This window comes from Alexandromys fortis, unplaced genomic scaffold (genome assembly GCF_014885135.2).
Source record: "Alexandromys fortis isolate MF-2015 unplaced genomic scaffold, M_Fortis_MF-2015_v1.1 scaffold_20, whole genome shotgun sequence".
Lineage (NCBI taxonomy): Eukaryota > Metazoa > Chordata > Mammalia > Rodentia > Cricetidae > Alexandromys > Alexandromys fortis.
The window spans coordinates 5,024,550-5,040,383 of record NW_026067903.1 but is presented as its reverse complement, the minus strand read 5'-3'; the positions used below and the strand labels follow the sequence as shown (position 1 = coordinate 5,040,383).

The 15,834-nt window shown below is 36.8% G+C and overlaps 1 protein-coding gene across 5 annotated transcripts in view; it reads right to left on the bottom strand.

Annotated features, from left to right (window-relative positions):
• The window catches only part of Tsga10 (testis specific 10), a 91,306-nt gene that overhangs the window by 15,482 nt on the left and 59,990 nt on the right, over positions 1 to 15,834 (bottom strand). For all 5 annotated transcript variants that reach the window (XM_050134690.1, XM_050134687.1, XM_050134688.1 and 2 more), the window contains 3 exons: positions 14,900 to 15,010; positions 12,513 to 12,698; positions 2,146 to 2,355 (listed from right to left, as the gene is read on the bottom strand). In XM_050134690.1, the coding sequence (XP_049990647.1) occupies positions 2,146 to 2,355; positions 12,513 to 12,698; positions 14,900 to 15,010 (507 nt within the window). The remainder of the gene's footprint in view (positions 1 to 2,145; positions 2,356 to 12,512; positions 12,699 to 14,899; positions 15,011 to 15,834) is intronic.

Below are 15,834 nucleotides of genomic sequence, written 5' to 3'. Positions count from 1 at the left end.
TGGCTGTGCATTTATAATTTATATTTAGCCTCTGAGTCAATTATTTTGGAAGTGGATGCTGGTTATTTGGAAACAGTTGGGTGGAAAAGAAACATATGACTATATTCCCCATTGTTACTGGATCTTGAAATGATAAAATTACAGAAGTGAGGAACTGGTTAATGGCTCACAGAGGTTAAGAAGCATAAAGATAGGATACAGTAAAGAACTATGTAAATTCACAAGAGTGAAATATGATAGATTCTGCAATGGAAATTCTCTTGTTTTTTTCCTGGATCAATGTTAATACTATAATTATATCAGGCTATAGTTTTGTAAGATGTAATCATTAAGGAAAACTAGGTAACAGGTACTCTGAATAATTTGTTAAATTAGATGCAAAATTATCACCTTAAAATCATAGATAGTCTCAGTTACCTTCTGCTGCTGTGGTAAGATACCATGACTAAGGCCTCTTATAGAAGAAAATGTTTATTGGGGGCTTGCAGTTCAGAGGTTAGAGTCTATGGCCATCACAGTAGGGAACACAGCTGCAGGCAGACAGGCATGGTGCTGGAGCAGGTGCTGAAGCAGGAGCTGAAAGCTCACATCCTTACAGGTAAGAGGCAGAAAGACTGCTAACTGGGAATGACATGGCCTTTTGGCAACTCAAAGCCCATCCTGAATGACACACTTTCTCCAAAAAGGCAACACCTTCTAAACCTTTCCAAACAGTTTTTGAAAGCATTCAAACATATGAGCCGATAGTGACCACTCTCATTCAAACTAACACAGATTTTTTTTTTTTAATCTCAATGTTTTTGACAACTGAAGAAGTATAAAAGTAGAGGTATGATCCTGGCATTTGACATCATGGCTTACTAAGGAGATGAAGACACAAACATAAATAGTTCAGTGTCACAGCAGTTAATGTCAGAAATTCTGTTGAAGTACTGTGGAAAGAGGAAGCTACAAAAAGTACAGTAAATATTTTTTAAATTAAATTGTTACAAAGCTTTACGCAAAGTTCTGCTAATGGCTATGATTTAAAACTTTAAGAAGATTACTAAAGGATTGGACTTTACTTGCAAGTGGCATGCTATTTTTATAAGCTATGGACTTATAACTACTGATACTTCAATTTTATATTATTTCAATTGATATAGTAACAAGCTAAGATTTTTCCAATTAGAAAACATCAAGTAAATTTTTAAATAAAAGGTGATTATCTCATTTTTAAGTTTTACAGTAGCAAATTAATCATTAAAAAGTTCATGGTGAAATTAAGAAATAATTAAGAATAAGTGAGGAGTTGAGCAGATGGTACTTCATTAAAAGATTAATAGTAGATTCTTATAAAATAAACTAGACTCGTGATTTTCAAGTGCATCACAAAGGGTGGATTAACAAATTAAGAAATTCAATAAGGTTAAGTAATAACAAATATCCAAGGTGGCCAAGGTTGGCTGATATTTCATATAGATATACAGTATCTATACACTAAGAGCCAGATTCTATTTCTCCAGATTTATGTCCAGGCAGTTCTTCTTAAACATATCACACTGCTCACTAAAAACACTATTTTCACTCAAGAGTCTACATGGACCTCTCCATCATTACCTCTGTGGGATGCCCCATCCACCAAAGTTCAGCTACTGCTGAATTCCTTATGGATACCTCCTATTTCTCTATTTATATCAAATTATTTATATGCCAATATTTGGAGCATGAGCCTGTACGGTTTGAATATCCCTAGTGTATGCACAAAGTAGGTACAACCAACTGCATTACAACTTAAAAGACTTCATCCAATTACTAGATCAATTTAGCTAGAAAGAATACCATTCAGTTTATAATTTAGCTGAGCAAGGCCCATGGTTTTCTGCTCACAGCTCTGTCAATGTATTTTATAATTCTGACTAAACACAATCGCAAACTACAAATTCAAAGGAAGATTTTGGGATTTTTTTAATGTTCTTGAATTCTTTAGAACACAGTTGTCATAAATTAACCTTTTAAACTTTAAACATAAAATTTAAAAGCATAATAAAAACAAATTCAAAGCTAAAAGGCATACATATTTGATATAGTATTTTATAAAAACAAACATCTTTTTCAAAATTGTAAAAATGCTCAAGTACTAGCAATTCTCGATGTATTACATACCATTTCAATTTCCTGATCTTTGGCAACCAGCTGTCGATTAAGAAGTTCTTTGCTCGAGTCAAGTTTAATGCAGAGCTCCCTTGTGGAAGACAGGTCTGCAAGTGCAGACACCTTTTCAAACTGAACCTTCTGAAGCTCCTCCTCCATCTTCACCAGAGACTTGTGTAGAGTTGAAATCTGGGATTTGTAAGAGCGCTCTGCATTTAAGTGCTGTAAGGACAAGACGATTATATACACAGATGTAAATATTTTAGCTGTAAGGTCACCATGGACAACAAAATAGAGCAAATCTTTCAGCACTAGAATAGAAGACCTTGGGTGATATGGGTGCTGATAGGATACACAAAACATTCTGTGAGAGATAATTTGGGGCTTCAAGTTTAATTAATAAATCCTATGAGTAGTGTAAAAGATGCAACTGGGAAAAGAACTGTTTCCTATGAAAATGCCTGCAGGTTCAGTACCAGTGTAATATATACAGTTTGGCCAATAGTTGTATCTGTTTGCACAATTTACATGGCCTACAAATGTTGCTGCTGCCAAAGACAAAATGGTAGCCACTGCCACGTTCAGAGAATATTTTCCAATTCTTGACTAACATAATTATATCAGTCATACTATCATAAAATGAGGACTGATCATTTTCTAGCACTAATACTTCTGAGAGAAAAAGCTCTGAGCAAGTACAAATTAAACACAACCAATTATGGAAAAAGCATATTTTAAAAGCCATGATATGAGATTCAAGTTACATAAATGCTTTCAAATGTTCAAAATAATTTCACTCCCCACACCTCCCCCCCCTCAGGCATGATGCTTACGTAAGTGCCCTGCCACCTACAGAGAAGTATTTGTTTGCTATAATGTGAAGATAACAGAACTGGAAAGCAAAGACTGTGTGTTCTTTAACAAGTGCTTTTACAAGTCTAAAGCACTAAAAATTGTTCCTGGCACATGTTATTTTTGCTGTAATTCAAGGTCCCCTTCACCCTCTTGATCTCCCTTCCTTCTGTAGTCATTCTTACTCATTCTTCACATCAACCTTCTAACCATCCAACTGTCCACCCACCCCTCACATCTTTGCAGAATACTCTGTATGCTATAGTAACTGTGCCTAGAGACAAAGTCAGTGGAAAGCAAAATTACTTCTGCTCTCACAAAGCTTTACTGTTGAGGGAGTCCTGTATTAATCAAATATGTTACAGATAGAAACACACTAAGAAACTATTTCTGGAAATATCAGGGGAAAAAAACCTGACCTACACTGAAATAATCAGAAAGTCAAGAAAGCCTTCCCTAAGTAAATGACTGAGCAGTGAGGAGACAAATAGCGAGAAGAAGCATTTCAAGCTGAAAAAGGCAAAGTGCCGCAGCTCTGTTTGGATGCAAGAATAATATGTTCCAAGCACTGAGAGAAGGCTGGTGTGCCTGGAGCTTAATGCTCACAGAGAAAAGTAATAGGAGATGCTTACAAAACACAGTGAAGCAGGTTTAGTAAGCTGTGATCTTCAATGTTGAGGGTGATGTAATCAGACTTCTAGGGTTTTGAATGATCACTCTGGATATTGTAGGTTCTACTAAGATGACTGAGTAAGCTAAGGAGAAAAGTCTCAAGATAAAACTGAAAAACAAAACATTTTGTTTTGATACAAGGTCTCACTCTGCAGTTCTGGCTGGCTTGGAACTCACTATGTAGACCAGACATAGACCATGCTGGCCTTGTACTCAGGAAGTTCCACCTGCCTCTGCTTCCCAAGTGCCACCATGCCCTGCAACATAACATTTTTATTAATTCTACATATGAGCTTACAGAGAAGAGAGAAATTCCCTCAAAGGAAGCAAAGCAATAGAAAAGTTTTCAGCTCAGCGATACAACACCTTTTCTAGCAAACGTGAGATGATGGGCTTAATTGCCAGTAAAACACACACACACACACACACACACACACACCAAATAAAAAGGACCATGACTGTAACATCTACATAATATGGGATTTTTGAATAACGTACTAAAAATAAAAAAAGGCTCTAGGAGGAAAATCTATTCAGTCATAAAGAAACCACTGAAAGTATATCTGGACCTGATCTTTGAATAAAAACACAATTTCTTCTGTGATAAACATAAACATTAATTCTGACTTGATTTTAGAATAGCACTTTATTCATCTCTATTTCTAAATGTTAGCATAAGATTTGTCCCCTGTTCAGTGATGACCTAGAGCCACTTTACAAAAACAAACCCACCCTCCTGCAGGGATAGCACCACACTGAGACCACATAAAATTCCGTGGGGTGGAGGATTCTGCTTAAGAAAAACTTCTAATATAGGAGGTCAATGGAGGATCAGAGCAACAGAGCAAGACCTCACTTCCAGAAATCCACATTACTGACCAAAATATTTTCACTGGCATGGCAAAATATACTGGAAAATACTAAAGACATTAAGGAAGAAATCTGAAAGAAAAAAGTAACACATGGAAAAAATAGGCACATTTTAAAAATAATTGAATAAAACTTCTAGAAAGAAAGGTGGTATCTATAATAAAAAGTCTTAACAAAACTATCAAGAACAAACTAGAACAAATGAAAAGGGAAATGTGAACTAGAAAACAAGGTATAGAACACAAACATGCAGAAACTATGCAAAGACCAATCAACAAGGGAAAATGATTCAAGATACGCAAGAGTTGAGGGAACAGCAGAGTGAATTTGAAAACAGTAATGTTCAAGAAGTAATAGCTGAAAAATTTCCATAACTAATGAAAGCTACAAGTACTCTGAATGAAACAGAGGAAGAAAAATCCAAAATATCAAAGCCAGAGAGAACAAACCTAGGCACCCGATAGTAGATTCCAAACAATGAGAAAGAGAAGACTATAGTAAGAACCAGTGGCAAAGGCAGACGTCTGAGGAATAACAGCAAGAATGAAAACAGACCTACTAACAAAAAAACCAGGGGTCACTATGTCAAAGATTTATTTTTATCTATGTGTATGTGTGTATGTCTATGTATATGTACACTACAGGCATGCAAGTACCCCTTGAAGCCAGAAAAAGGCATCAAATTCCCCAAAGACAGTATTACCAGCAGCTGTAAACTGCCCATCGTGGGTACAGGAACCAAGCTTGGGTCCTTTGGAAAAGCAGCCTGCATTCTAAACTACTGAGTCATCTGTCTAACCCTTATCAGGTTATTATTAAAGTTATAAAGAGAAATATTCTCAATCTAGAAATCTATGATCAGCTAAACTAACTCTCAAGACTATAGGTACACTAGCCATTTTTAAAAAGATAGAAAAAAAAATGAACACACTGGTTTCTGCAGGAAGGAAGGACAGAAGAGGAACTAAGTAATAAAGAACCAGAATACAAGAAGCAAGTGAACACAGGTCTTATAAGCCTATAGGTAGATGCAAACAGTACTGATCACAAGAGCAACAATAATTACTTATTGGAACATATAAGACAATGTGAAATTAAAATAGTGCATGAGAAGATCATGAAAATGTAGGGGAGGTGTGACAGAAAGCACAGGTGTGTGCTACTGAGGAGGATGTGGTCCTCATTAGTCAAATATTCCTAGGGAGTTGGTCATATCAACAATTATAACTTTAACATCTAAAGGAAAAAATATAAAATGTGTAACTTCTATATTGATGAGCGGTGGCAGCCAAAAATGTGTAAAGAAATATGTAAGATAGAAAAATGGAAAGAAACAAAGCAATCATGATAAACGGAAAGCATGAAACAAGCAATGGTAAAACTAAATGTACTAGCAATGTAAAAGCTTAATAGTTAACAGAAAGATATTACAGATTTTTAAAAATCAACCAAGCTGGCCTTTGACACAGGCCTGTAATCTCAGGGATCAAGAGGCAGAAAGATTGAAAGTTCAAGGCTTGCCTGGACAACTTCACAAGCCTCTCTCAAAATAAAAAATAAGAGAAGGACTAGGGAATGAATCAGTGGTAGAGTGTTTGTCTAGGCTCAGTTACTGGTAACATACACACACAAAAGGAATTCAAGGTTACGTAGCAAGTTCAAGGCAAGCAAGTGCATGTCAAAATGGTCTCAGAAATATAACTCACAAGTGAATACAAAATAACATGCCAGACATGTAAAATTTCAGAAAAGATGGGTCCACAGCCAGAATGAACATGAATCATTGTAAACAAATATAAAACTGCAGAGATGACAGTACTAGAAGACAATATGAGGAGCATGCAGGGCCAACTCTGGGGGAGGCCATGTTGTATGGGTCTCAGCTTTCAATGTGCACCTGACCCTGAATGACTTCATCTTACATAGCAACAGCCTTGATCTGAGTAACTTCACTTGAAGCGCCAAGCAGGAGTGACTGTTGTGAACCATTCCTTTACACTGTGTGACGATGTGTCGCTGTGACGGGTTTAGTAAAGAGCTGAATGGCCATTAGCTAGGCAGGACTTCTGGGGTCAGAGAGCTCTGGGAGAGAGGAAGGAAGAGTGGCAAGCCAGGGAGGAGGAAGTAGGATGGGCAAATGGAGATAAGGTAATGGGTGTGGGAAAAAATGTAGATTTTAAAATATGGGCTAATTTAAGGTATAAGTAATAGTTAGAAACAAGCCTAAGTTAAGGCTGAGTTTTTATAATTATTGATAAGTCTCTATGTCATTATTTGTGAGCTGGAAGCCCAAGGAAAAATATGTTTACAAGTGACTCTACATTCTCTCCCTCTCTCTCTCCCTCTCCACGTGCCTGCGTGCTCGCGCGCGCGTGTGTGTGTGTGTGTGTGTGTGTGTATGCATGCAAGTGTGTGCATTCATAGCTGTGGAGGTGAGAGGTCAACATCAAGTGTATTCCTCAGTCATTTTCCATGTCATGTTTTAAGATGAAGTCTCTCACTGAACCTGGAGCTCACCAAATCAGCTAAACTGACTGGATACTGAGCTCCAGTGATCACACCAATGAACAAAGATACCAGAAACTATACCAATCATATCAGAAATATCAGACTCCTAAGCCTACCAATCAAAGCACATGCAGCCTTACTGAAGAAGAAGGTCTTCTGACTTGTCAGTGATTTCTCATGAGTCTTGTACAGAAAAATTGCCAAAGCAAAGGACTCCTGTCTCTATCCCTGACCAGCACCTGAATCCTTCCCTGAGTAGCTCTGCACTCAGGCTAAGAAGATATCTTATCTGGTCCCCTAAAGGCTCTTCTGTGTCAGGTCTCTACCTCTGTCTTCAGATGTAAAGATCTTTCTGATCTCTACAGTGTTTTAAACTCTTTTTGGATATTTTCGGATAATTATGTATAACCCATGTACATAAAATGTAAAGTGTAAAGTACTAATTACTTATTAGTAAACAAGAATGGAATAAAACAGCTTGTGGCTGCCATCAGCTAGCTACCAAACAAAATTGGTATTACTGGGCAAATAGCAACTAATAAAAATGACTTAGGTTGTGAATGTATTATTATTCAATGAATTATGACATTGTGTAAAGACAAATGTGCTCATCTGTATTTGCCATCTAACACACTCATGACACACAAAAATAGCAACTATACAAAAACAGAAAGAAAAGACTTAGAAAGATACAGAGTCTTCATAATCTGTGGAAAAGCATCAAGTGACCCACACACTTGTACTTTAAATTCCAGACTCTCAGAGGAAAGGTAAGGGGAAAATCTCGAGTAAATAATGGCCAAAGGTATTCTCAATGTGATGAAACCAAACAACCATGAGTGTAAATTATTAAATAAAAGGATTATAAAGATCTACTATGCCATTAAATTAATGTCAATGAAATTAGAAAATTCCTGCACTAGAGAGATGGCTCAGTGGTTAAGAGCACTGTCTTCTCTTCCAAAGGTCCTGAGTTCAATTCCCAGCAACCGCATGGTGGCTCACAACCATCTGTAATGAGATCTGGTGCCCTCTTCTGGCCTGTAGGCATACATGCAGACAAAATACTGAGAATATTGTATACATAATAAATAAATAAATCTTTTTAGAAAGAAATTAGAAAATTCCCAAAAAGCACAAACTATTAAAATGAACACAAGAGAAACAGAACAGGCCCATAACAAAAAGAGTCTGACTAGAAATTTAGAAACTTCCCACCAACACAGGTTCAGGTGTCTTTAGCATTGAATCTACCAAACCTTTAAAGACTTGGCACCAATTATATACAAACTCTTACAAAAACTGGAAGCAAAGGGAACGTTTCCAAGTTATTATATACTAAAACCATACAGGTTGTCATAAGAAAAAATACTAGAAAACCAAATGTTAACACCAAAAAAGAATAATAATTATACATAATGATCAAGTAGGATTTCTCTTAGGGGTGCAAAATTATACTTGATACCATGCATAAAATTTAATCCAATATGGATCGAAGACATGAAAGAAATTGGGGTAGCTGGTTGTGATAGCTAATGGGTACATTGTATCTTTTAAAGATGATGGAAATGTTCAAAAGTGCTCATTTACAAGATCATAATTCTAAATATTCTAAATACCACAGAATATACTTTAAATATGAGAACTTTATGACATAGATCTCATTCTCAATAAAGGTATTACAGAAAGCTGTAAATGTGTAAGGTTGCAAGCCTGGTGTGGTGGTACATGCCTATAATCTGGGAGACATAAGCAGGAATATCATGTGTTCAAGGTCGCTTGAGCTATACACTGAGATACTATCTCAAAGAAAAGACAGAACCCATCACGTCCTCAGGGTGATGATATTACTGCTAAATGGACACAATATCAAACTGCCTTCTAAGATATGTGCAGCTTTCAGTCCTCATCAGAGGAGCATCTCTGTGCAGGGGACAGTGGTCAAAGTACAGAGAATAACTGTCTGGAATGTCAACCATAAGTGAGACATATATATATCACACTCTTCCCTTAAAGCTCAGGAAACATCATGGAAGGGGGGATGATACACACTTATAAAAATATTTCAGACTTACCTTTTTAGAATGACTTGTGTTTTTAAATTGGCATATCATATTGATGGAATATAATACATGGATATAATATACAAGAATCAAATCAGGGTATCAACAGTTGAGTCTCCTTTGATATTAATTTCTGATCAAACTCACTAGTCACTTACTGCTGAAAGCTACAGTAACTTAGAACACTGAGGAGTGTTATAAGCATCTCCCCTCCCCTGGCTGGACTCTGGAAACAATACCCACTTTTTCTCTACCCTTCCTTTCTTTCATCTGTCCCATCCTCTACAGAAGTTTAAATAAAAATATCGGAAAATGTCTTTTGGGTCATAGGACATTAAGGAATTTCTTAGAAAACATAAGATCATAAATCATATGGAAAAAGATTAATAATAATTCTAAGTACATCTTTTTATCTTGCAAGTAAATGAAAAGACAAGTTAACTATTAAATCTTCAAAAGGGCTGTAATCAAGAATATAAGAGGACTCCTGTCACTTGATATGGAAAACATAATTGAATAGAAAACAATGTATACATATTTAAGAAAAACTCATTTGATGGGCTGGAGAGATTGCTCAGGGATTGAGAGTACTTCCTGCTCTTCCAGAGAACTAAGGTTTGAATCCTAGCATCCACATGGCTGTTCACAACCAGCTGTAATTTGTTCCAGAGAATCTAATGCCCTCTTCTGGCCTACATGAGCCCCATGTACTCATACACCCAGGCAAACACTCATGCACATAATTTTTTTTTAATTCTTTAAATTTTTTAAAGAAAAATCCATTCAGAAACCCATCTAAGAAGAGCCGTAGTGGTCAAGAAATACTACACCCTGTCATTTGTTTCTCCATCAGGCATGTGCCACCTGCTGTTGAAACAGGCACGTGTCAGCTTTCCACTGAATTCCCAGCTTCCTGGTGCCGGGCTTCCAGAACCCTGCTGAAGGAAAAGCCTCAAAATCTCAGCCATATTTGGAAGCAGTTCATTTTAAGAGGTCCCACATGTCCATTAAAATATTTTTAGAGCACACAATCCTTTTTAGCACAGAAGCTTGTTAAAAAAATATTTCACTAATAATATATGGAAGGAAAATTTTCAAATTAATTTGTAATGCATACTGTTGTTTCTGAGAGTTTCAATTTTTGCGGTGTTGTAGGATACATTCATCATTTAACTAAATAGTTTTTTTTAAAGAAGCATAAAAAGACACTCAATTTCACTTATACATAAAACACAACTGTGGAAAAAATTAGAGGCTGATAATATTGAAAGTAGTATTTAAGCAAATGATAACCCATGGTTTCTGGCAAGAGTAAACTTTTAGAAGGCAGTTTGATAAACTAAGAAAAATTGTGTGTGTCTTAGATTCAGTATTTGCTTCCAGACATACGCCTAAAGAAACAGAGCCAAGAGAAATAAAAAAGAATGTTTGTTACAGAACATTTTACTATAGAAAAGGGTGAAAATATAAATCCTTAATATGAGAATAATTTAAGCAAGAAAATATTTAAACAATTAATATATGCCACTGTTTGAAGTATGTAACAAAACAGATTTTAAAATGGTTACTGACCTTAAAATGGGTAGTTGCAAATAGATATTTAGTAGGTTTTATCGCTTAAAATTATTTGCAGTGCCAGGAATGAATTAGGCCTCCAAGTGTGCTAGGCAGGTACCTGACACAGACTCAGATCCCCAGGTCTGGTCAATGAAAACGTGCTCACTGTAGAGATGACTCACACTGAAGAGAAGTCTGACTCCCAGCACACAACTCAGGCTGCTGACAGTCACTGGCAACTTCAATTCCAAGGCCTCCAACACACTCTTCTCATGTCCATGGCACTGTACTAACGTGCACAAATATCCTCCTCCTCCCTCTTCTCACACATGCGCATGCGCACGGTCTCACACATGCACAGTTGAAAGTACAAATAAAATCTTAAAACACATACATGGGAAGGGAGAGAGGGAGTGAAAGGAGAGAGGTCTGGGAAGATAACTCAGTCAGTGAAATGCTTGCCATGCAAACATGGGGACCTGAGTTTGACCTCGCAGAAACTACGCTCAAAAAGAAAAAGCCAGGCATGGTGGAGCACAGCTGGGAAAGCAGAGACAGTCCTGGGGCTTGCTGCTAGCCAATCTAGATGAATTCCCAACTCTAGGTTCAAGAGACCCTGTCTCGGGGGCTGGAGAGATGGCTCAGTGGTTAAGAGCATTGCCTGCTCTTCCAAAGGTCCTGAGTTCAATTCCTGGCAACCACATGGTGACTCACAACCATCTGTAATGAGGTCTGGTGCCCTCTTCTGGCCTGCAGACATACACACAGAAAGAATATTGTATACATAACAAATAAATAAATATTAAAAAAAAAAGAGAGACCCTGTCTCAAAATAAAAACAAATAAGGTAGAAAATGAAAATGATTGAAGGATGCCAGATTTCAACCTCGGCCTCCACATATACATGCCAACACACTGACTTGTACACACAAATATACAAAACTGCCAGGCAGTGGTGGAGCACGCCTTTAATCCCAGCACTCGGGAGGTAGAGGCAGAGTCAGGTGGATCTCTGTGAGTTCATGGCCAGCCTGGTCTACAAGAGCTAATTCCAGGACAGGCTCTAAAACTACAGAGAAACCTTGTCTTGAAAAATCAAATATATACATATATATATATATATTTGTATGTATGTATACACACACACAAAATTGACTTGAAAACAGAAAACATTATATATCAATTGGTGCATAGAAAGAGTGTGAAGTCATAAAAAGCAGCTAGAATAATATGAAATCTATATGCACACACTATGGGGGTGAAAAGTTGTAGTTTTAATGTCTGGTTTCTTTTCATTTATTTGTGTTTGTGTGTGTGTGTGTGTGTGTGTGTGTGTGTGTGTATGCGCACACACATGCCACATGAATGCTGGTATCCATGGAGGCCAGAAGAAGGAGTCAATCTACTGAATCTGGAATTACAGTTGGTAGGAGCCACTGCATGTCGCTCCCAGGAATGGATCTCAGGTCCTCTAGGTGATTAGCAAAAGTTCTCACCCCACTGAACCACTGCTCTTGCCTCTGATATTTTGTTTCTTTAAACAAAGATATATAAAGCAAGTGTGGCAATATACTAATGTTATTACATCTGCAGGACAGAAATAGATGTTTTATTATTTTTCAAAAATTTTATTCTTTTTGTTTGAAACAGTTCCCAATTTAAGAAAAAAAAAAGCCAACAATTATCCTGGTTGCAGGTACCTAAAAGAACCAAGGTGGATAGGAAAATAAGAGGCTATAATTTACAGTGCATTACATAATTAAACTGCTTGTCAATATATTAAACTTATGAAAAGCCAAAGAAAGCTCCCTTAAATATGATACGGGATGTGCTTTAAGCACATTTCAACAAACTTACTTGCTCAACCTCTCTGTTAAGGGCATCAACTTTTTCTTTTAATCTGTTGCCCTCTGCTTCAGCAGTGATAAGTTCCAATTTGAGGGTATTGTTATCTGCCTCTAATTGACGGGCTTTATTTTCCCAGTTTTCAGCATCTTCGTTGGCTTTTCGGAGTTGTTCCATTATCTGCCGGTTCTCAGATTCCTAAAAAGCAAATCTCGGTATTATTGTCAAACTTTAAAGGTAACTAACATCAAGTGTTTACTGAACACTGTATCTGGACCCCTGGGAAATCACTCACAAATAATCTTGAAGAGATCCTACTTACTCTAACCTAGAAAGATGGCCATCGTGTTAGGAACATAAAGAAGTACTATTCCACCTGCTCCTACAGGTACCCACTCAGGAGAGTGTCCTGATCTTCAGGACTTGGACAAAATGTTCTTGTGCTTCTTAAGAGAGTCTTACCCCGTGACTGTTGGCCGACTCCAGCGGCTCTGAGCTGCTAACCTTCTCATCAGCATTCCCTTGCTCTCCACCACTTTATGGAGGTGTACTGGCCAGTTTCTGCATTCTTTCATATGGTTAAGTGTCAATTTCTTAAGATTTATTATTATTATTTTTAACTGTGTGTGTGGGTGCACGTGCACATTGAGTGCTGGTGCCATTGGAAACCAGAGGTTTGGGGTCCCCTGGAGTTGACTTGGGTTCTGGACACTGACTTGGATCCTCTGAACTAAGAGTGCTTTTCACCTCTAAGCCACATATTGAGACCCTGAGGCTTAATTTTCTTGGTCACAGACTATAATCTCTTTTTGGCTTGCTTCTATTAAGTTGTCAGAAACTGCTCAGAAGTAAACTATCAAATGTATGCTAATCATATAACTCGTGTAGAAGTTGTACATACAGTACAGGATTGTTTGGGCAGCGCAGGGATTGGATCTAGGACTTTGTACATGCTAGGTAAGTGTTTTACCACTGAGCTGTATCTACATTTGTTGGAACTAGATTTTTTTAAATCGTCAAAGTGATACCATAAATGAATTAGTTTAAGTAGGACCTGCTTTCTATAGGGAAAAATTCAGTTCCATAAATAATATACTATGTTAAATAGCCATTAATAACTACTTCAAAATCATATATTAGGGGCTGGAGAGATGGCTCGGCAGTTAAGTGATTATACTGCTCTTGTAAAAGACCCAAGTTTGGTTCCTAGCCACCATGTTGGGCAGCTCACAACTTCTTGTAGCTCCAGCTCGAGGTAGATCAAGTCTTTTCAGGCACCTGCACTCATGTACAGACACACACATACACACTCACATAGAACACATGCACAGAAAGAAAAAACTTTAGTACTGTGGTTTGCCTAACTTGCTCTTTAAACTTCAGTTATAATTTCACTAATATCAGGAACATTGTCCTTCTTGTTAATACTATATTTCTCTATCAGAAATCCTGAGCTAAATGAAATAACCAAAGTACAACAAATTAACACCCCACCCTTTCTAATCAAATGTATGTTCTCCCAGTTAAAATTACCTACTAGTAAGAAACTGATTATGACCCAGTTAATATTGCCATCTTGTGGCCTTAGATTTAAAAAGATCTTTTCCCCGTCTATTGCACTAAAGTTCTTCCTCTCAAGCAAGACTCAGAAGTTCCAAAGCTCCTGAAGGGGATGGGAACAACCTAGGAGTCCTAAGAATGTTTTACTTCTCTAAGTCCTTAAAAATGCATTTATGTACACTATGAGCAAATGTTCAGAATATGTTGGTATACAGATATTAAATTATATGTTAACTAAAATAAGCCATTGAGGGAAGTAGTTTCCACTCACGCTTTTAGTCTTGTGTCGATAACACCACATCTATGATAATGATGCATTATGCTAACATAGACATTTTATCTAATGTACTTAGATAAAATTGTCCTGAGACAAACTGTGCATTGCAGAGCTGACACACACATCTACATTTGGGGATCTCTGAAGTCTCACACACACACATGACTGGTCAAATAGTGACTAAAATATGCAAATTGTTCTAAGAAACAGGTGGTTTAATAATAGTGTGATCCATTCTGCCCTGTCAAACAGTCAGGATAAGCCACTTTTGTCAGTTTTAACAGAAAACGCAGCATTTTGTGCCCCATGTTCTTCAGTTAAGAAGAATCTACTTGCCTTGAGAGTGTACTGTGAATTTAGCACACTGAAATATACAAGTTCTTGAGTGATCTTTGGGACAGGTGAGTCTAAAAGTATATAGTTAATCTGTCACAGTCAAAATTATAATATTTGATTAAAGAAATACTTGATTCACTAGTCTGATGAGTGTAATAGATCACTAAGTTAAGTCTTATGAAAAATTGGAGGTACCATGAGCAAGGAAAAAAATGTGCATTTGTACCTCTGACTTTAATATGTTCTTCAGCTTGTTAACCTCCAAATTCGTATCCTGGACCTTCTGTTTTATATCATTGAGTTCATTATGAGTATCATTCAATTTCTTGGACAGTGCCTATGGAAAAAAGATAGCTAGATTTGACTATAATAAATAAAAATTTCTATATATAAGAACATGTAGACTTTAAATAATTGAAACTGATGATTATATAAAATTAATATAACAACGATATAAACACATATGTGAAAGTGGTAAAGGAACAGAAGCCCAATAGAAAATAGGCAAAGAACCCAGAGAGACAAGATATCATAAGGGGCATAAGTTGGTAACACTAAAATAAACTTCACTAGTAACCAAAGATATGCTAATTAAGACAATGGGATAGTGTTTTGTCTATCAAGTTAGTGAAGAGTTAAAGCTTCAACTGTGCTAAGGAATGGGTATTTCCATGTATTATTTACTGTAAACAAAATTTTCACAAAGAAACTCTGTGAACCATTAACACAGAAATGTATTTAGGCACTTTCAAATATTCATAAAAAGAAAAAAGACATTCTCTGTATTTGAAATATAAAACATTCTATTTACAATTGTAAATTGCTATGAAATCAGAAAAATACATGTTAAAAGTTAACATAACACTAACTAGATGGTAAAGACACCTGAAGATATTTATTTTTCCTTTTCTCCTTTAAGAAAAAAAAAGTTCTATAATGAACTTATATTTCTGTGTAAAAGATGTGATATTAAGAATAAAACTTCCTGGGGCTGGAGAGATGGCTCAGTGGTTAAGAGCATTGCCTGCTCTTCCAAAGGTCCTGAGTTCAATTCCCGGCAACCACATGGTGGCTCACAACCATCTGTAAAGAGGTCTGGTGCCCTCTTCTGGCTGCAGACATGCACACAGACAGAATATTGTATACATAATAAATAAATAA